Genomic DNA, 20,729 nt, shown 5'->3' on the forward strand with positions numbered 1-20,729 from the left:
TATTTTTATATAAGATGAAAAAGGAAATTAAACCCATAAACTTAAAAGAATAATACCGCGCTAAAACAAAAACAAAACCTTTTAAACAGTTAAAATAACAGTTACCACTCAAAATTTCGTTTTACATTCTAGCAGGGCCAATGAACTATAATCTTTAAAATAACAGCTTATGTATTTTTAGATTTAAATCGTGCTTCTATTATTTTAACAATTTTTCTGAATTTTAAGAATTTTCTTTTGTAGAAAATCGGGAATACCCATATATCATTTTTTAAAGCTTATTTCAGGAAAGCAAGAGATATATTTACTTTAATCCTGGAAGAAGCTATAAAAGATTTAAATTTATATTTAAAAGCTTTTAGCATGAAAAAAAGGTCAAATTTTGCCTTTTTTTTTAGGTTACAAATTAGGTTTCATTGCTAAAGTATATCTTTTTTTTTTTATGATGTTTAAGGGAAATTCATCATAAAATGAATAGAACGGCGTTACGCCCTCAAGTATGAATCATATATTTATAAAAAGTTATTTCCATTTTTTTTGTATTTAGGTATTTGCTTAATGTTTTTACTTTTTAAATAAAGTTTCTTTTATCACTTTCAGAATTTCCGAAACCAAGGATTACAAAGAAGGTAAGCTAGAAACATGCGCAGTTCAAAAATATTTCTTTTATATTTTAAATGTTTTTTTGAAATAATAAGTTGCAAAAATTTAACAATTAAATAATTGATTTTATTGTAAGGTAAATTACGAAATTTATTACAGACGACAGTGGATAGTTTTTTTGTAATAATCGACTTTTAATCTAATAAAGAAACCAAAATTTTCTCAAATTATTGATGTTTCATATGCTAATAGAATTATAGAAGAATGTTAATATCATAAAGAAAACATTGCTTATTATCTGAAATTTTATTCAAGAGCCAAAATATCAAAAGAAGTTCTATCAAAGTTTCAATATGTTTAAGATCTGAAAATTTCATCGCAGATCTTGTTGTACGTTTTAAATAGGAAGTTGGAAAGCATAATTTTAAAAGAGTTTTCATTTTCTTTTTAGAATTGTTGTTCGGTATATCTAACAGAGTACCTTTACGTATTTAGAGAAATATTTGAAATTGAATAGATGCTGACAGTCACAATTTTGACGACTCTCGAATATATTTAATTTAAAAATCATATGCAGCAAATAAAAATATATTTCTATTTACTATGAAATACGACGATTAGTTTCATCTTGAAATTTATGTATTTGCAGCTTCTAAACTAATATTGGATATAAATTTAATGAAAGAATATATAAATTTATTTCAAAAATGCAATAAACGTAAAATATGTTATTTTCTGGTATTAAGATATGAATAGTGTCTATATATATAAAACAGGAAAATTAAGAAACCAGTAATTCAGCCAAAACTGCTGAACCGATTTCGATAATTTTGGTTTCATATAAAAGATCCTGAACCGAGATATGCTATCAAAGGTTGCTTGTACTCTTTCTCCTTCAATTTTCGAAACAAATCTAAAAATTAAAACTGCGTTGTGTATTCTCTTTGGAGAAATCAAACGATACAGCTCAGCAACCGAAACCACCGAACCGTTTAAATAAAATTTATTTCATATGAAAGCGTATGGCCCCTAGATATGAAAAATTGGTGAAATCGGTCCGTTATATATTTTATTTAGTGATTCACAGACGAACTCTGTCAAGTTTTCCCCTTCGGAGAAAGGACAGAGAAGTAACGTTTTGAACTATCTCTCGGAATCGGAAATTGGTTTGAGAAGAGTACTATTGATTTGATATGAAATTCATTTAATTTTCCTGTAGATATTGATGACATTAATTTCATGTGAAATAAAATTTGGTAAAATCAGTAGAGTATTGGGTCAGGATTGTTCTTTGGTTTTGCCGATTATTTTGGATGCGGGTGAACTGCTGATCGCCGAAGGAGCTAGTATATTTTTCTGTTTGAAAATCTGTTGTACTGATCTTAATAGAAAATGGAACAACAACTGGATTAGATAAAGAACGATTTGCACTTTCTTGCATTCGAAAGTTAATCCTAGTTATATGTATATAAACAACAGATGAAAAATCTGAATAACGAAATGAATCTGTTATGACAGCTGCCAGTTACAATTATCCTCTATAACTACTTAAATATTATAACTAATTTTCTGTTTGTTGTTATTATTTTCCTCTTCTTTTCCCTTTGAACTTTTCCGATTTCAGAAACCCAATTTATGTTAATTACGTTTTTAGATGGAAGAAAAAAATTAATCAAAAACCCTAACACATATTCCTAATTTATTAAATTTTTTAAAAATTGGATGAGAAAGATAGTATAAAGCTAATAAATCGCTTAGCACACAACAATCTGTAAAACAAATATATCGTTAATTTAGCGCTTATTTCATATTGGTCTCTTTTGTGTATTTAGAAATATCAGGTCAGATCAAATGAAAATGGAACAGTGGTTAAAATTTGATGCGTAAATGTGACGATAATAGTTAGTAAAAGTAGAGTGGGAGATGTGAATGACAACTCTTATTTGAAATGAACTTCCTTAGGTCATCGAACGGAGCTACATGATATGCAGTGATGGTCCGGCAACAATGCAGGTTGCTATTTCCTCCGCATCACATTTATGGCTAAATAGCAATCATTGACATATCGGTCTGCTTGCCTGATGACAGACAGATCCCTTACATTTTAGGCAAAAATATTGATATACAAAATAATGACAATTTAATGCTGCAGAAATTTTATTTTCATTTTTGGCTTGGATTCATGCATTTTATGCAATTCTGTCTGTTCGTTTTAAAAATTTAGTTACCACTGTAAGTATAATTGGGCCACTATAGTCTCTTGGCAATCAATATTTTCAGATTCAGTTTGCCAATAGGATCAAAGCGATGGACGCGATGTTGGATTTCGAAAATTGCATTGATGAATGAAGAAATGCACAAAGAACATTTACTGCCATCGACTCGAGTGAAGGACTGGCACAAGCGATTTTGTATCTTCTAAAGTGTCTTTTTCCCATGGTAATGCATGATCACTCGCATACTAAACAAGTTGACGAAGGTTTAGTTGACAGAGATAAAAACGCACGATATAGCCCTGATCTTTCATCGTGTGATTTTGAAATGTTGCTGAGTTGAAAAAAAATGTTGGCACTTTTTTTTGTTGTTGTGTTCTTCACTCAGACAGAAAAGTCATGGACTCTATTCGAAACTAGTTTCAGTTTCAATCATATGCAAGGTATTGGCCACTTGGTGAATCAAATTGATAAGTGCTTGTAATTTTTCTGATTATTTTTTTAAATGAACTATGCCATTTCATTCTATGGTTCCTGCTTTGTTTTCCTTGATCCACCCATATAATTTCAGTTGCTTTCTATCATTCATTACATAGCTGCCTTTTCAACTATGCTAGAACTGCTTATACTCCCGCCGGATAGAAAACATGTAGTTGATTCCGTTTTCGGATCTAAAGCAGGTTATTTAACCCATTTGTCGAGATTTGTGTGCTTTTTCTTTTCACCAAATGGGATAACGTGCAAGAATTAAGGAACCTGTGCAAATTGAGTTTTGAATTCACAAATTAGGGTTCATAGCCAAATAACAAGACCACTAGACAAAAGTGTACACAATTGTCCGGAAGTTGTTATCTGGTTTATGATGTTACCACCACAAACCATAAAAAGCTTTAATGATTTCCGTTTCTCTAAATAGCTCTTGACATAGTTTAGCAACATACTTATAATATTCTATAGAATCTTTAAAAAAAAAAATGGATTTTGAACCCAATTATCTTTTGTTTATCGCTAATGCAGAGTTAATTTCCTTATTTTATTCTTCTTTTGACTTGAACGTTCAGTATATGTGAAACATTTTGACGTTCAAAGAAAGCGACTATTTTCATTTGTACTCCAAGAAAAAACTGTTAAAGTATGTAGTTAATCTTCATGACAAAAAACGATGTAAACAAATAGCAGATAAAATAAATTTCCTTTCTTCTCGAAACAAAAGATTGTTAAAGCTATCTTCTTATTATTTCTATTTTTAGACGTTTATTGCAATATCTGGGCCAGACTTTTAACCAAAATGCTCGATTTCATTATTTGTGAGCTGCTACTACAAAACTTATACGATTTTTTCCCCATTAATTAAGCATATAAAAGTATTGAAAAAAGTTTCTTATGAAGTTTTCATTCTATAATAATTATCCATTGTACGCTTTTTATATTTTAAAGTTTGCATTTTGAGAAAATTTATAGAATGAAAAGTTCGTTTTTTGCTAGAATATAGACAAATGTTTGTTAAAGTAAAATTTTAGCTCTTTTATTTTTTTAATTTTATCTAACTTATTTTATGTGTGTGTGTGTGTGTGTGTGTGTTTTTGGGTCAAATAATAATTGCAATTTTATTTCCATAGAGAGCCCCATCTGAAGCAAAGCATTCAATTTCACGGTACTGTGTGACACATTTTATGATATCATTTTATTTATTTGCTGATTTAAATTAAATTGACTAGTACTCTTCTTATATTTATTTGGAGATAAAATCGTCTTATTTGTATGCTTTAAAAATATTTGTATGCTTTGAAAATATTTCCGGTTTTATTACTGATCTGCTTATGTTTTATTGTATGCTGAAATTTAAAATATTCAAATAACTGAATTATACAATGCTTAATGTCGTTTTTCTTGTGTCAGATTGAGAAGAATAATCCTTTTTTACATTTCTCACATCCAGGTATTATGAAGTTAGATATTTAATACTAGAAGAGCAAAAATAAATAAATTAAATAAGACAAGCTCCAGAATTCATTAAAGAAAGAATTCTTTAAAATTATTGCCTAACTTTATAAATTACTTTTGAAGAATAATACTTCATATGAAGGATGTTTAGGCTGCATGTTTATTGAATTAAGAATCACAATTCATAATTATCTAAAATATTTTTAATGATGTAACGATATCAAATAACTCATTACCTGTTTAAAAACTCTCTGGTGCCCAAAGAAGTAAATGATGCTAATCTTTTATAAGGAACGCTAGCATAATGATCAAAGCATTTTTCCCAGAAATGTTTTGTATATTATATATTATTGAACTAGCACTGTATATTTTCGATTATTTCAGTTTTATCTGAAAATAATTTCTCACTGAATTTCAGAGTAATTTTTTTTAAAAAAAAGTTTTGTATATTTTAAGCACTTTTACTATAATTTGTTGTTAGCCGTTTCTTAATATTTTGATTTAAAACATTGAAATTTAAATATCGCCCTGAAACAAATAATATCATACTCAATATCATTTCCTTTAACGTAACAGAATGCTAGAGTTTCAGCAATTATAAATCCAAGCTTCTTTTAAAAGTTCTCTCTTTTCTGATTTTAATTATGTCCTACAGGGTTAAAATCAGAAGCAAAATTTGAGTAATGATTCGTTAAATACAAAATAAAAAGGAAAAAAGTAATTTAAAGTGTAGACCAAAAAAGAGACGCATTTTTTTAAAAATACAATCCATATCTTAATGAAAACCATCTTTTTAATAAATATTCATAAGATTTTTAAATTTATGAATATCAGTTTTTTATTTTCTTGCATATTTAATTCAACTTCTCTTTTAGATGTTTCATTTCATCATACATTTTTTTAAAAACATCTCATTTTTCCATCTAAAATTAAAGTTAAAATGTATATTTATAAAGACCAGGTAAAGGGACGATACGTATTTTTTTAGGAAAGTGACCAGGCCTTCAGCTCAGGCAATAAAGGAACTTAATTTGCGGAGAAGTAAACGAATTGCGAATAAAACAAAGACCGGTAAGATTTTTTTTCTTTGCTTGCTTTTCATTCTATCTTTATTAAAGCAACAACGGTTTATTTGATATAAAGCAATACATACCATCTTTAGCCTCGTTTTAAATGCCTTTTTTATTCCGTGATATTTTGGAAATATTAACTGAATGCGCATCCTCAGATCACGCAATTAACAAATTTGATGTCGATACAATTAACAAAAATTAATTATTTATAGTGATAATAAACCAAAATTTCTTTATTATTAGTTAATACTAATAATATATAAAAAGTTATTAAGTAACTCAATTAAAATCCTAGAATCGTATTTCACTCCATAAATATAGAAATTGTATTACCACGAGTAATTTTTTAATAATAATCTGCTAAACAGTATTTCACAATAAATTGATTCATTCCACGTAACACTTACTAAATTTGAGAATTTTTCAAATGGGTATAGAGTTGAGGAATCGCTGTGTTATATACTTTTGACGTTACACTTCTTATTGGATTTTCAGAAATATAGTATTCATTTTTTCATCCTCAAAAACATCAAAGGTAACCTTGTATATGTTATGAGGGCAGTGATGTCTCGTGCATTGTAATCATGGTGGTAAGATAATTTGTTTGCTACTCTGTGAAATGCACTTCTATATGATCTAGCTTTTTCTCTTTCAACAATCTGGAATAATTTAAGAATTATCAAAAATATTACAATCAATTATAAGCGATCGAAGAATTTTGAAAAATCATATATTTTGCATAATGGAAAAACGTTCAAAACTCTGTTTCAAACATCTTTGAAACTGCGTTTTTCTACAAACCCTTCTTCCCTTCAAACCGTGTGCAATAAAAAACGCAATGCTACAAGGCATTCCTTATAGAAGAAAAAGAGAAGTTTTCTGCCTATCTTTTTTTCTGGGTTTTTTTCCCCCTTGATAATCGAAAGCCCTAAAAGTAAAAATGTGTTTAAATGATAATGGACTTAAATATTACGTGGAAGATTAAATAAATTTGTGATTGTAATTATATCTGAAAAAGTTGTGAATGCTGCAGTCCATGTATATAAAATGCTCTTGTGGGTATAAAACACAAAAGAGTTAAGTCATAGAATGATAGGGCAGATGGTGCCCATATAGTCCAATACAATAAATCAAAAACTATTTTTCAAATTAAAATTGTTTTAATTTTGTTACTTTTAAAGCTTAAGTAATTCATTCCAGGATTTTTCAAAATATTCTGTATTCAAGTTATAGTAAATTTATTAACAAATGTAACTTACGAATTTAACCTAATAAATAAATGCATTATATGTGAAAACTTAAATTCTGAGGCATCGTGATTCGTATTATATCTGGGAAATATTTTGCTGACTTAGTCTAACTTAAAATTTATATAGCTTTAATGGTTACGTTTATGTAGAATATTTTGAGTGAGTTATCAGTTTATAAAACAGTGATAGAATTTTCTATAAGTAATTAATATTCCCATGATTGCTAAAAAAGTATGTAAGATACAGCACCCCAGAAACATAAGAAAAAATTAAGGTATCCGATTAGGTTGAAAAAATGATTTTTCCAGAAAATTTGAAATTTTTTTTTATGATCTGAAAATAAAGTCCAAACTTCCAATCCAACTTCGTTACATTCTAAAACAGACTTTGTTTTTAATATATGTGAGATAGAACTGTAGGTACAGTAGTTTCCATAATACGAAACAAATAAAAATGAAATCCTAAACGGTGTTATTTTTAACCGAAAATGAGCGGTTTATTTTATTTTTACCGTAAATTTCTCAAAAATAATATTTGATATGTTTATATTATATCTCTACCTACTCGACCGTAGGTTATTTATTTTTGACATTTCAGTTTAAAAAGGGTGAAAACTACATTTGTTTCCAGCGCATTTGAATGAACGAATTTACAAGTACAGTATCTAAGCGCATTTTCTGAGGAGTGAATATTTCACTGTGATTGATTCACAGAAAACATATCTCAAAATCAATTCACTAAAATTTCGTGAAATTTGGTATGCATGTATCCAATACCTTTGAGGGTGTGATAGACCACGGATTTTAAGATAGCTTAATTTACAAACACTTTAAGTTCAAAACATAAACAAATTTTAACAAAAAATCATTAACGGTAACTTCAAATGCTCATAAATTTTTTATTTAATAAAATATTTTTTATGTTGTGGTCTGTTACATTTTATGTAGTTTGAACTATATGTAGGTAAGATGAAAATTAATTTTTTTAATTATTGCTCTGTTTTCCTAACATTTAAAATTTTTCTAAATTTTCATTAAACAAACAGTATTTTTCAAAAACTAAAGGTAATGAGTATATCTTTTTCTTCTGATAGGGACCTTCGAAATCTGTATTAGCTATTTGGTACAGTAAAAAATATATATGCATCATTTTTTAAAAATTCGTCTCCGAATCTAGTCGGATATACTTAACGTGCTGTAAAAAGTAAAAATTGCTAAAATATTTCTACTGACAGTTTGAAATAAGAGGTAACCTTCAAGCACGAGTTGGGGTTACTGTTGTATGGTAGTAAGGTTTGTTCTTCGCGAGCGGAGTTTTTAAAGCTCGGCACCTGACTTTATTGAAAAGCTGCCGCCTTAGGGAGTCTGGTACGCAATAAATCCACCGGAGCTAAATGTCCTTCCCTTGGTTTACCGCGGAAAGTTAGAGAGGAATGTGCCAATTCAGGTATAATCCTCGTCATATGACTGAGGTTCAAAATTATGACATCTGTGTCAAAATAACCCAAGTGTTTTTTGTTTGTTTTAAACATGATGTTAATGTAAGTAAACTAAATCAAACTCGAGTTTTATATTCTTAACAACTAGGCTATGGTTATTTTTTTTTTCTTTTCGTCTTCCATCATATTTTACTTAGAAAACAGTTCATATTAAAGTGAGTATATAGGTCAATGCACGATAATTTTAGAAGATTCTAATTTTTTTTCTTCTTTTTTCACCATTTATAGAATCAGCCATCAGAGAACTGCCAAAAAAAGAGATGCGAAAACCCACTCGTAAGAGAGTAGAGTCAGTAAGTTAGATTCATGTGCATTGTTGGAATTTTTTCTGTTTTTGAATTGATGTTTTTTCAACAGTACTGAACAGATATTTTTCTTTAAATGATTACAATAAAACTGAAAATAAGAATTTAGGTTATAGGATTGGAGCCTAGATCTATTATTGTTTCGAAAAAGAAAACATTATTCTACTTTTAATAAGTAACATTTAAGCAATAAATAAATTGAACATTCCAAAACATAATGAAGGGTTCCTAGCTTTATTGCAGTCTGTTAGCCTCTACAGAACGCGTTACTTTATATGTAAATTCTTGTGACTAAAAAACTTTCATACTAAATATATTATCCTGATTTGTTTGTAAAAATTTTAGAGAGGGAAATTTTAAACTGGTTGTCATTCTCTTCATAAGGTGTGGCTAGGGATGATCAGAGTCAGAAATGCACAATTACGCCTAGCCAATGGAATGGTGACAATCGAAAAATTTGTCATCAATGCATAGAATCGGTCAGAATTGGCATGGCGTGAACGTGAGTATTAAATATAAAACTTGTTCAAATTCCTTTTCAGTCCAGTTGGGCCGAGAGGAAATACAGCACAAGTGGTTCGGGCAACTGCTTGGGCTGTATTTGTGGAGATTTGCGATGTACCAAGGGGCTAGGATAAGCTATTCAACTAGGGGATCAAAGTGAGTGATCGTGAAACAGATAAACGTTAAAATGAAAAGTAATGGTGGATTGTCATTATTCTATGTCGACATTAGAATATAAAAAGCTATAGGTAAAAAATTAATCAATTTTAATTGCTCACATAAGAAAATAATGATTAAAACCTGAAGACATAGAAATAGAATTCAAGTTCATTTTGTAAAACATGTTTACTAAAACCGCGGTAATGGTAATACGATGCTCCATTTAGACATATACGCATATATAATTTCAGTTGACTTTCACTGAATTATAAACTCAACTTACTCTGATGTACTAAACTATAGTTTTCCCGAGAAAAAGTTAAACTCAAGAGAACGAAATGATAGAGCCGCCCATTAACTGTATTAAATTTGTAGGAACTGCTTCTATTCACTAACGTTTACATCCAGCAAAATCAAAACTTTATGAAATATGATTATTTTATCTTGTAATTTATAATATTTCTATGTTTCTCTCTACATGTGATATTGTCACAATTGTTAACATGTAACAAGATACGTAAAACGCTGTATTGCATTTCAGCAAATTGTTTTCTTACGATATCGCACAGTTGCAGTTTATTGATATAATTCAGCTATTTTAATATAATTAATTATGCACGATAATTGTTATTATAAAAAGTTTCCAATTTAATCATAGGCCAATAGCTAATTTCAGAAGCATTTTGAAATGGCATATAGTTCTAGTAAGCAAAATACCTTAAATTATATGAATATTCATATTTTGTATTGTTTCATTCAATAAACGTATTACTTACAAAAATAGGAAATCTTAATTTTAGACATACCCTCGTCTTTTTTTCATATTTAGAAAAAATCTTTAACAATTTAAATAAATTAAATAAATAAATAAATCCTATTTGTTTATGATCAGAAATGAGAGAACAATGAAGCTTTGGTCTCAGAAAAATCAACGGCCACTTCGAGGACTGGATGGTCTACTTTGCAAATTCAACGAAATGGTCTACAATCGTGATATTGAAGGCTTCATAAGTCATTTCATTCTAGTCGCAGAAGTGTGGAACTTTTTGTTTTGGTTTAAAATGTTAGCGTGTCAAAAAATATTAACAAAAATATGACTATAGTCAAAGTCCTGAGGAGTGAAATCTGCTATCGAGTGGATTTGAACATTTCATAGTTATGAATCTTTTGTGTGTGTAGATGTTGAAATATCAGGGCTTTTACGATATTTTTGGAAAATAAAACGAAATGCCCGTTTACTGATAATAAATAATAATTAAAATATCTCAAAAGGATCAAACTAAATGAACTCGCAATGTTAACATTTCCAGCTGTTTTTTAATTGTATTTTCAGTGCTACTTTATTATTATTTTTTTTTACAATTAGCTATTTTAATGATAATTTGAGAAGTGTTATTTTTCTTGACTAATAGCAACATATATCATTGAAAGCGTTTTGAAAAATGTAGCGTTGGTTGATTTAGTATTCTATAAATAGCAAATGTGCTCTAGACAACTGTTGCTCTAGAATAAAGATTTCCGACTAGTAGCCGGTGTAGAACTAAATGTGTTTGTGATCCATGATACAAGAGATGACAGTTTACGCGTTGATTCTTGTTACGGATACTAGTTATGTTAAAACTAACAAACAGTATGTAGTTTTATTATCTAAATTCTACCGCAGAAAATGAAGGAAAAATATAAGAAAATCCTAGAATAATTCTTGAGATTTGTAAATAAAGAAATAAATTCTACAAAAATTTTGATTTTTACATAGAAAAAAATTTCTTGGCTGAACTTATGAATATTGTTGGTTTCTTCTATGTAGTAGCGGGTACTTATTGAAGTAGTTCAACTGTAAGGCAGCACATCCCAAGATAGGAATGAGTGGTCCAATATAAAAGTTTCACCTATATGTTGCCAATATATTTTAATACTTTTATATACTTATTTAGCGCTTTAACATTTTTACACAATTAAGATGATTTATTTAATTTATGTTCTCTCAAAAATATTATTAATGTTTTTTTTTTTTTTTTTTTTTTTTTTTGTAAGGAGAAACCTCAAAAACGTCTCGGTCTGCCGCCGCGTCTACCATCAGATTACAGGTACTTGATATTGGTCATATATTTAATTATATTTCATATCACTAGCTTAATCATTTAAAAGCTTTACTTGAAATTAACCATTTTGTCTTTATACTGTATAGAGATAAAAATTATTTTCTCTGCAATGTATAAACATTTGGATAAATTTGTATACTTTAACAATATTTCCATAATTATTTTCTTTTGAATAATTTGATGATATGTTACTCGCTTCTGAAATTTAACATGTCTGAATAACCACTGTTGGAATGTTTAATGCCATTTCCCTTCCATGCAAATCTAAAGATTAAATTTTTAAGGCTAACACATATTAAATAACTTTTTGCTACTTTTTGAAGTTTTATTAAGCTTTCATGCTTTTGAAATTATAAATTGTTGTATTTCTGTGTTAATATTACTTTGGTTAAAATATAGTAACAAAAATCTGAAACGTTAGAAGTAAATTCACTTTTTATAAATTTCTTCCGAAACTTTAGCATTTCAAAATAAAGATTTTGCAAAATGCATAACTGTTGCTAAACTAAAAGCTCAATTTAAGATTTTCTGCAATCATAGTAGAATTACGAATGTCTTCAATAGGTGTAATTTGTGAGGTGTTGCGATGCAAGTAATTCAGAGAAAAAACCCAAGTTTTAATTATTGAAGAATATTTTTATACTCTTTATGTTTCTTGTTGCTGACGAATTTATTTTATTTTTCAAGCCTTACCAAATTCTGAAAACAGATGCATCATGATTATGTAAATATCAGTATTGAATGCATAACTTTGAACAACAAAAAAAAAAAGTTTTTTCTTTTTTAATTCATTCCATTATTTTTCCTGCAATTCAAACAATCAGAGCATTTCTTTTTTGAGTGATTTCTTCTGCCAATTTGGTTTTAGATTTTTTTTTTTTTTTGCTGGATTTTTAAAAAATTTTTTTGATGCCATATATAACTCCAACTTCAAAATGGCAACTTACTTCCTACTACAAGAAATTCAATTTTTTAACATGGTTTTATTAACTCGTTTTCGCCTCTGTCTGTCTGTATGAATGCAAATTTTGCAATCGATTTTGAACTAATGTCCTGATGAATTAAGAGAATTGAATTTTTAAATATAGTTCAGATCCGGGTGACAATGCGATATTAAATCGCTTTCTTGTCAGTCTGCTCTGTGCAAATTTTGCAATGATTAAAAACTTCCATTACCGACAGATGGCGTCTCACCAAATCTTTAATTCATCCGAAAGTTATCTTAAAATTGATTGCAATTTCGCAGACACTTGACTACAAAGCAAAAAGTAATTATGTAAATAAAAGAAAATTAATAGATCACGTTTATAAAACGGACTAAAACGTATAAAATATTTTCTTTTAGCCCTATAATGATTGTCCTGAAAATTTCTGACTGTGAATTTAAAATAATTACGACTTTTATGCTTTAAAGGACAGTCTGTATGGGGTTAGCAGAAATTATATTATATTTTTAGTCCGTTTAAAAAACATTATATATTGATTTTTTTATTTAAATAAATATTTGAATAGATAATGAAAATAAATTGATTTTTTTTGTCGATCAAAATTAATTATTCAATCTTACTAATTAGCATAATTATGATGCATCTCTTTTTTATAATTATGTAAAGGGTAAAAAATAAAGTTCCTAGTAAAATAATTGGGTGGAAAGACTTCGCGTGAATGCAATGGAGCCCTAAGCCATAGGCCATACAATTCGGAAACGTACAGAGTGTATAAAAATTCTGAATTTTTCAGACTGGAATGAGATTGGAACGAGTATCGCATCTGCGTGTTTTCAGTGAATCTTCAAGAAATCGTAGTGTAAGATAATGATAAATCCTCCACCCTCTAAAAATAAAGACGGGCTTTTAAAAAAGAAAAACATTCCTTTCACGGCAACATCCCTATATTTATTTTTTCAAAAGATCCAATATCAATTTTATTATACTTTGTTGGTGGTTTTTCTGTTTAAAGATCTTCTCTCCAATAAAACGAAAATAAAGTAAATTACTAGCAATTTTATTTACATTACTAATTTTTTTAATTATATATTCATTATGATATATAGTTTTCAGCGACCTCCCTCCCCTCAGTTTTCCTTTTAGATTTTTGCACTGAATTTACAATTATAGAGCTTCATATAGCATATCAGAATTAAATATTCTTCTTGACTAATTATTAGTGTAATTTTACCTATTTTTACGAACAGAATTATTCAGTTTTTAACAACATCAAATACAATATATTATTTTTTCAATCGTATTTTTTTAAAAAAATATTTTCTACTTGTGCATAAAATCTATAAAACCTGATAATTCAGAATTGCACTTATATATATATATATATATATATATATAGATTTTCGTCAGATGAGTCAGTAAGTAAGAGAGTAATTGAAAACCCGTTTCGAAAGATTCCTTCCGTTTCGGCAGAGGAAATCTTGGTTCCAGAAGCTACAAATTTGGGTACAGTAACAGAAAATTCCCCACCTGGTGAGAGTTACAAGTTTTTATCATCCTTATTTGATTCATTGTTATGTGTGTGTGTAATGATATCTCTGAATCTAAATTAAATCCTAATTAATATCCTAATTTTTTAATCTTAATTTAAACCATATCAACTTAATTCTAAAATGTTCTTTTATTTCCTGATCCAATTCCACCATTTTTATTTAATTATTGCTACACGAGCTCTATAAAAATGCTTAAATCAGAGGTTCCCACACTCTAAGTCAAGGGATAAAAATCTGACAACGTATATAAATTTTTTAAAAGATACCTACGTGCCCTTTACCTAAATCGAAACGTTCAAAAAAATTCCTATCAGAATCTCATAGTATATAATCACCGGGGAAAAATATTTCTCTGTCTCACTTTTTTCGCACTTGTCTCGTGCTGTGGATTGACGTACCTCGTGCCTTCATTCTTGTACATAAAGTATGCCTTCCGGGATGAAATAAACAGAAAGTTTAAAAATTCAAAGTGTCTTCTCTCTCTTCGGCTATGAAACTGCACAAATATATAATAATTCGGTAGTGCTTAAGGACTCTCAGTGCAATATTATTTAATTTTCTGTTTTGAAAAAAAATTAATATTATTTGTCTAGTCACCTTAAAACGAAAAAAACTTATTTGTAAGTTGGTGCTTTTTTTAAAATAACAATAGCTGAAATTACATTTAAAACGGATTTTTTAATTGTTAGACAATATTAGAGCTTTGAAAAAGTGCCCAGAAAACTGTATCAATACTACACATCGTTTTCTAGAAAATAAAAAAAACAAAGTATGACGTCATATCCGGTGCAAGAAAAGAACAGTTTATTTGATACATCAACAGCACTATTTGCAAACTACTTAAGCACATGCTCAAAGTGCATCGAGGCAGGCTTGGCTGCGCCGTGGAATGGATGCCAGCCCACGTCACAGCAGCACGGTGACCACCGAAGTGCCATTAACACGCAGACGCGCATTTAAGTCTGTTGATGTAGTCACTACGTATTGATACACCAATGTCTTAAGATAACGCCATAGAAAAAGAACCAACCATATAAGGTCGGACGATCGTGGCGGTCACAGCTGGACCCCCACATCCGTTCCAGCGTGCAAGATATTCCATATCCAACCAATTACTTACAGGAGCACAGAAATGTGCCGGAGCCCCATCACATTTGAACCAAAATCCTTGTGTTGCCGCTAAGGATATGTCATCGAAAAAATCGGGTAACATATTACGGAGAAAAATCAAGAAGAATGTCCCGAGAACCTTCAGGCAACCAAGCAGGCGGTCCCCGAGTATGCCGTCCCACACATTTGTAAACCAGCGTTCCTGTTGTTTCTGCGGCCCTGATTGAATGAGGATTGAAATGGGACCATATATGGTTGTTGTGATGTTTGAATACCCCATCTAGAGTGAAGCATGACTTCTCAGTCCACAAGATATGAGCAATGAAACCATTATATATGTTGTGTTGCTGAAACAGCCATTCACAAAAGTCCATGCGTTTCTGAAAGTCATCTGGTTTTAGACATTGCACGGTTGTGTACCGAAATTGGTGTAACCTCTTTGACCGTAACAGCCTGTGAACAGTACTTCTAGCAGAATTCAGCTCACTAGCTAGAGTGCTTATTTCGGACGTGTCTTTTATCCAGTATTGCATCCTCCTGTGATACCGTCAAGGTGGGTTCATACGAGGCCAACTATTGCGGGCAATAGAAGATCATGCTTATTTCAGGAATATCACGTGACCCCAATGGGACAATGGGGAATAGTTGTGTCTTCGGGACATCCGTTTGCCATTGTCCCAACAACGTTGTCTGAACTGTTCACACGAGGACTATATAGGGACAGCAACAGAGGGACAATGATTGCTCACAATAGTTCACCTCATGTGAACTCTGCTTCAGGGCACTATGCGGTCTTCCAACATCATGACGGCCGATTGTCGAGCAGACGCTTCCTATATTTCTCAGTCTGTCGACCAGCCTGCGGATGACATAGACATAGGGAGGAAAACGTGACGGATATCGACGGCATACTTCCTAGCAATTCGTAAGGCATTTCCATTACATTGGCCATAGATCAAATACATGTCGCTGCAGTCACGGACGAAATACACGATCACTATGCGAAGAATACATGAATTTTATTGGTATTTAGGATTTGAAATGTATTTTATCTGGGGGTTTTTGTCCCTAGCGGTTATCCAAAATAACAACATAGCATTTTTTGTAAATCTAAACATTTAAGAATCAAAATATAACAACCTTTGATAAGTTTTAACCTATGAAATAATCTTGAGAAAAAATAAAAAGGATGTATGGACAGTTCAAAAGAATGAAAATTTTTATGTTCTAATTTTGATTCTTTGTTTTAAAATATTTTCCTCATTTATCATAAATTAGAAAATATGAAAATAAATTTCAAGTTGTATTATAAACGGACCTTGTTATTTCGTCTATTTCGATTTCACGGTTTTAATACATTCGAAATACACCGTTCTTCATCAAATTACCAATTGTTTTATTTCTTACAAATCGATTTGCAAATTGTTAATTGCTTTTCCCATTTTTAGTGTCACCTGCTGAGTTGGTGGAAGCAAATGATCCTGAAGCAAGAAGGATTGTTGACGGGAATGCTGATGTCAAGCTTGTTTAATGTTCAACTAATGTTTTCTTCTTGTTTGTAAACTTTAAGCTATGAAATTCTGACATAATTTTTTTCAATATCTTTTTAAAAGTACTTTTCATAAATACTCAAAATTTTAGATTTTATAAGTAAATTTTAAAAATTTTCTGTTTGGCAAAATATTTTTGATTAATAAATGATATTAGAATGAAATATAGTCTGGATTTATTTTTTTCTCTAGAGAAAGACAGCTGAAAAATTATTAAGAATAAATACGTAGTTGATAAAATAAAATGAAACTTTAATGTTGATACCATTATTAGAAATTTTAACGAAGAATCAAAATAAGTCTAAGTCTTGCAAAACATTCAAAAATTTTCAAAGCCCAAAGCAGAAAGATAATAATCAGTTCATTGAAGTGATTGGGAGGGGTGGAAGTTTCAACACCTTTCGTCTCAGCCGGAGTCAAATGAGATCAATTTGTGCTGAAATTACTACAGATTATGGATATACAATATACGGTTCTGCTAGACCTTCATTGTGTGTCTCCTAATTTTAGCTTATTTGCCGTTATCACAAAATAATAAATTATATAGTATCGAACCAATTTTGTCTGTATGGGTTTCTGCCAGGATTTGATAAGACTCCGTGTTAGTCACACGCGCCTGACCCATAACTGTTTTGTATTTAGAAAAACTAGCGCAATATGCAGTTACAGTGGGGAACCATTCACAGTGCATAACGTTTTCACTGAATGTTTTTCTTTTATATATATCGCTGTAAAAGATTTTCTACCAGTACTTTTTTTGAGCTATTGCTTTTATTGCATGAAAGGTCTCATCTTCCCATTTTCCCCAGACATTCATGTTTAAGGAAATTCAAACTTAATATTTTTAAGTCTTGCATTTCTAGACTGTATTCGTTGTTTTAGATGAAATTCCGTTTGCGATACTTTTATTAATACTTGTTTCTGATTTTTTTTATAAAATTTCGACGCAAACTTTTCTACGAAAGGACTTTGCGCCAAGTAAGTTCTAATAAACCAAAACAATCTGTTTGCTAATAAGGTTCAATCTCTGAGATGTTGGAAAAGTAAAAACCTTTTATTATATATTCCATCCTTCCATACTATTCCTCATCACTGTGAGAGAACCTCCTTTCATGCTGTTGAATGTCCAATTTGAAATTTAATTTCTCCGAGAGTATAATAACAAAACGAACATTCTAAATGGATTTTCAACCCTTTGCACTCGGATGGTGGCTCTCAATCACAATTCAAAGCATCAGTTTGATGTTTTATTTATTTTTTAATTTTGATTATTCAAAATACCTAAAGAATGGTAAAAAGATGTAAATTCTTTTTTCGGGGAAATTCAACTTGAAACAATTATATATATTTTAATATCGGAACAATAAACAAGCTCTTGTATTAGGTTAATAATTTTGCATCGAATTACTTCTCCTGAATGCAAAGGGTAAATACGCGATATAATATTAAGGCATAGGTGTTTGGGATTCTGAGAATCTCGGGATATCACTGAGTTTGACTGAGAATGAAACTCACTAACTGGTATATAGTGTCGTAATCAAATTCTACCAAATAACATTCATAAAAGGCCGAGAATCGTATGTAACTGTCGTTTGAGTAAAAGTAAAACAATGAAATGGGAAAAATGTTATAGGAAAAAAATTTCAAAGTACATTATTAGCTTTTGTGGTAATTCCTAACACAATCAAAATATCACATTGTGGAATAAGAACACAATTTTGGCGGGAAATCGAAGCGAAATCGTTCGTATTTTCATTATATTCCTTCGCCTGGTATTATGTTTCCAGGACAATATTTCTGATGTCTAAAAAAAAAAAAAAAAAAAAAAAACAGCATTCTATATTATTAGTAACAGCGCATCCTCCTCTCTTTTTCCTTAATTCTTTATAGTCTCACAGATTATAAAGATCTTATCGCTAACCCCTTATAGCTACCCATATATCTTATCTTATCGCTAACCCTTGTCAAATATTTTCCATTTATGATATTTTCTTTTGATGAAATGAACCAGTCAAATCTTTCAATATATTCACTTAGAGCGCTATTATGTTCGAATCCAAATAACTAATATTTAAAAATTTTTCAATTGCAATCATGCTTTGCGGCATGTTTCGAGGAGAAACGATAGATCTGTTAAGATCGTATTTACCTACTAATTAAACAATACGATTAATTGTTTTTATTTTATATATTTTAGTGGTAGATTTGTTTATAATTATTATAAATTATTCTTTATTCGCATCTTCTTTTACTCTATTTTTATGCGGAAGAGTAAACAATTTCGATATCATGTGAAACGTCTAAAGACCTCGACTCTCTGATTCAGAGACATATTAAGTTTCTAAGTTTCATTGGTCTTTTGCATTTGATTTATTTATTCATAATTTACAACATTGCTGAAATAACGTTCGCAACATCTTATCCAGCATCCACTCTCCAAATGTTCCTGCTGCACCAAGGTGAGGGCGTCTGATACGTGATGGTAAATTTCACGTTTACCAAACTCACATACACGACGGATCCCAAATATAAACATATCCCGAATCCATGCTCCTTTAATTTCGAAATCCAAACTTTACTATTATGCTACCGCGGTTCTGGTCTTTAAAAAAATTTGGGTAAAGAATAGTGGCAACAAGTTTCTGAAATGGGAGATTTTTGATAGATTGCATTTGCGGCGTCTTCATCTGATAGCACAGATAAATGAAAAAGACCGAAAATAGTTTCATTAAATTTGTCTGGAAATGCTAAGGAAAAAAAGTGCCTATGAAAATGGTTAGCATGTAGTAAAAGGTTCGAATGTTACTACGTTATTCTATTTCTCACTGACTGAAGAAACACGTGGTTATGCTGCGTTACGTTATAGTACATTAACAATGGATGAAATTATTCAATAAAAAGTCATATCAATTTTCAATAACCTTATTATGACAACAGAAATGAAGTTGTATTTGTTGTAGGGAGTTTATTGCACGACTTCCACAGAAATGATTTTGATGGTGTGCATAATACATCCATGTAATTTGGATGCAAGGTCTAGAAGTGGAAAGAAACTATATGGATGGAGTGTAAATACTTTTTAGCACTAATGTGTATTCAACCTCATGCATTTCGTCCATCTGTTTTCCAGTTTCGATAATGAATTACATGAAACTTCCCAAGCCTTTGGAAATTTTGCCATTTTGTAATGACAGTGCAGTTTTAACAAGAGTTGAATATCAGTAAGGTAAGCAGTTTTCGTTGTTCATGTCTGCTTAGCTTCATTAGTAAATTTTTTTATGGTTGGAAGATTATTTTTTTTCATTTGCAGATTTTACCTGCATCAAAATTTCTTTAAAATAAATTCTTTTGAATAATTTTCAACTAGACGCCTCTCAAATTCAAAAATATTTTATTCCTACAATAGCTTGGAGTGATATTTCTGTTTATCGAAAATGCTTTTCAATCTGTTTTCAAGATTTTTGAGAAAATGGTTTTTAAATTTTCTATTTGATAATTCTGCAAGTTTATTAGGAATAAGATTATGAAGTGAAAATTTATTATATAATTAGCAATGCAACATTTGATTATTTTCTACAGTCTGTTTTTCAGATGATTAATGCTGGTTATTAAATCTAGGTCACACGTTACATTTTTGAGCCAAAATGGCTGCGTATTTAAATTCAAAATATTAAAAATTGTAATTCATTAGAGTTGTTTAGTAAACTAAGTTAACTTTTTAGGCTGACTCGCAATAACTTTCAGGAGCCTCGTTCTCGAGGGGGAAAAAATGCACTGAACCTAATCTAATCCGTTGTACTTAAATGGTATCGGATTTGAATTACATTACATTAAAACCTTAATTGTGTAACTTACAAATGAAGACAATCTACTTTGATATTTCTAACTAATAATTTGGATACCCTTTCTATTGGTATATGG

The 20,729-nt window shown here is 30.0% G+C and overlaps 1 protein-coding gene across 1 annotated transcript in view; it reads left to right on the top strand.

The window, feature by feature from the left end:
- LOC129958730 (uncharacterized) overlaps window positions 1–16,929 on the top strand; it is a 28,512-nt gene extending 11,583 nt beyond the window's left edge. The window contains exons 4-10 of the mRNA XM_056071384.1: window positions 601–629; window positions 4,436–4,470; window positions 5,749–5,831; window positions 8,810–8,874; window positions 11,584–11,636; window positions 13,995–14,128; window positions 16,707–16,929. Coding sequence (XP_055927359.1) covers window positions 601–629; window positions 4,436–4,470; window positions 5,749–5,831; window positions 8,810–8,874; window positions 11,584–11,636; window positions 13,995–14,128; window positions 16,707–16,789 — 482 coding nt within the window. The 3' untranslated portion in view covers window positions 16,790–16,929. The remainder of the gene's footprint in view (window positions 1–600; window positions 630–4,435; window positions 4,471–5,748; window positions 5,832–8,809; window positions 8,875–11,583; window positions 11,637–13,994; window positions 14,129–16,706) is intronic.
- The last annotated feature ends 3,800 nt before the right edge of the window (window positions 16,930–20,729 follow it).

This window comes from Argiope bruennichi, chromosome X1, assembly GCF_947563725.1.
Source record: "Argiope bruennichi chromosome X1, qqArgBrue1.1, whole genome shotgun sequence".
Lineage (NCBI taxonomy): Eukaryota > Metazoa > Arthropoda > Arachnida > Araneae > Araneidae > Argiope > Argiope bruennichi.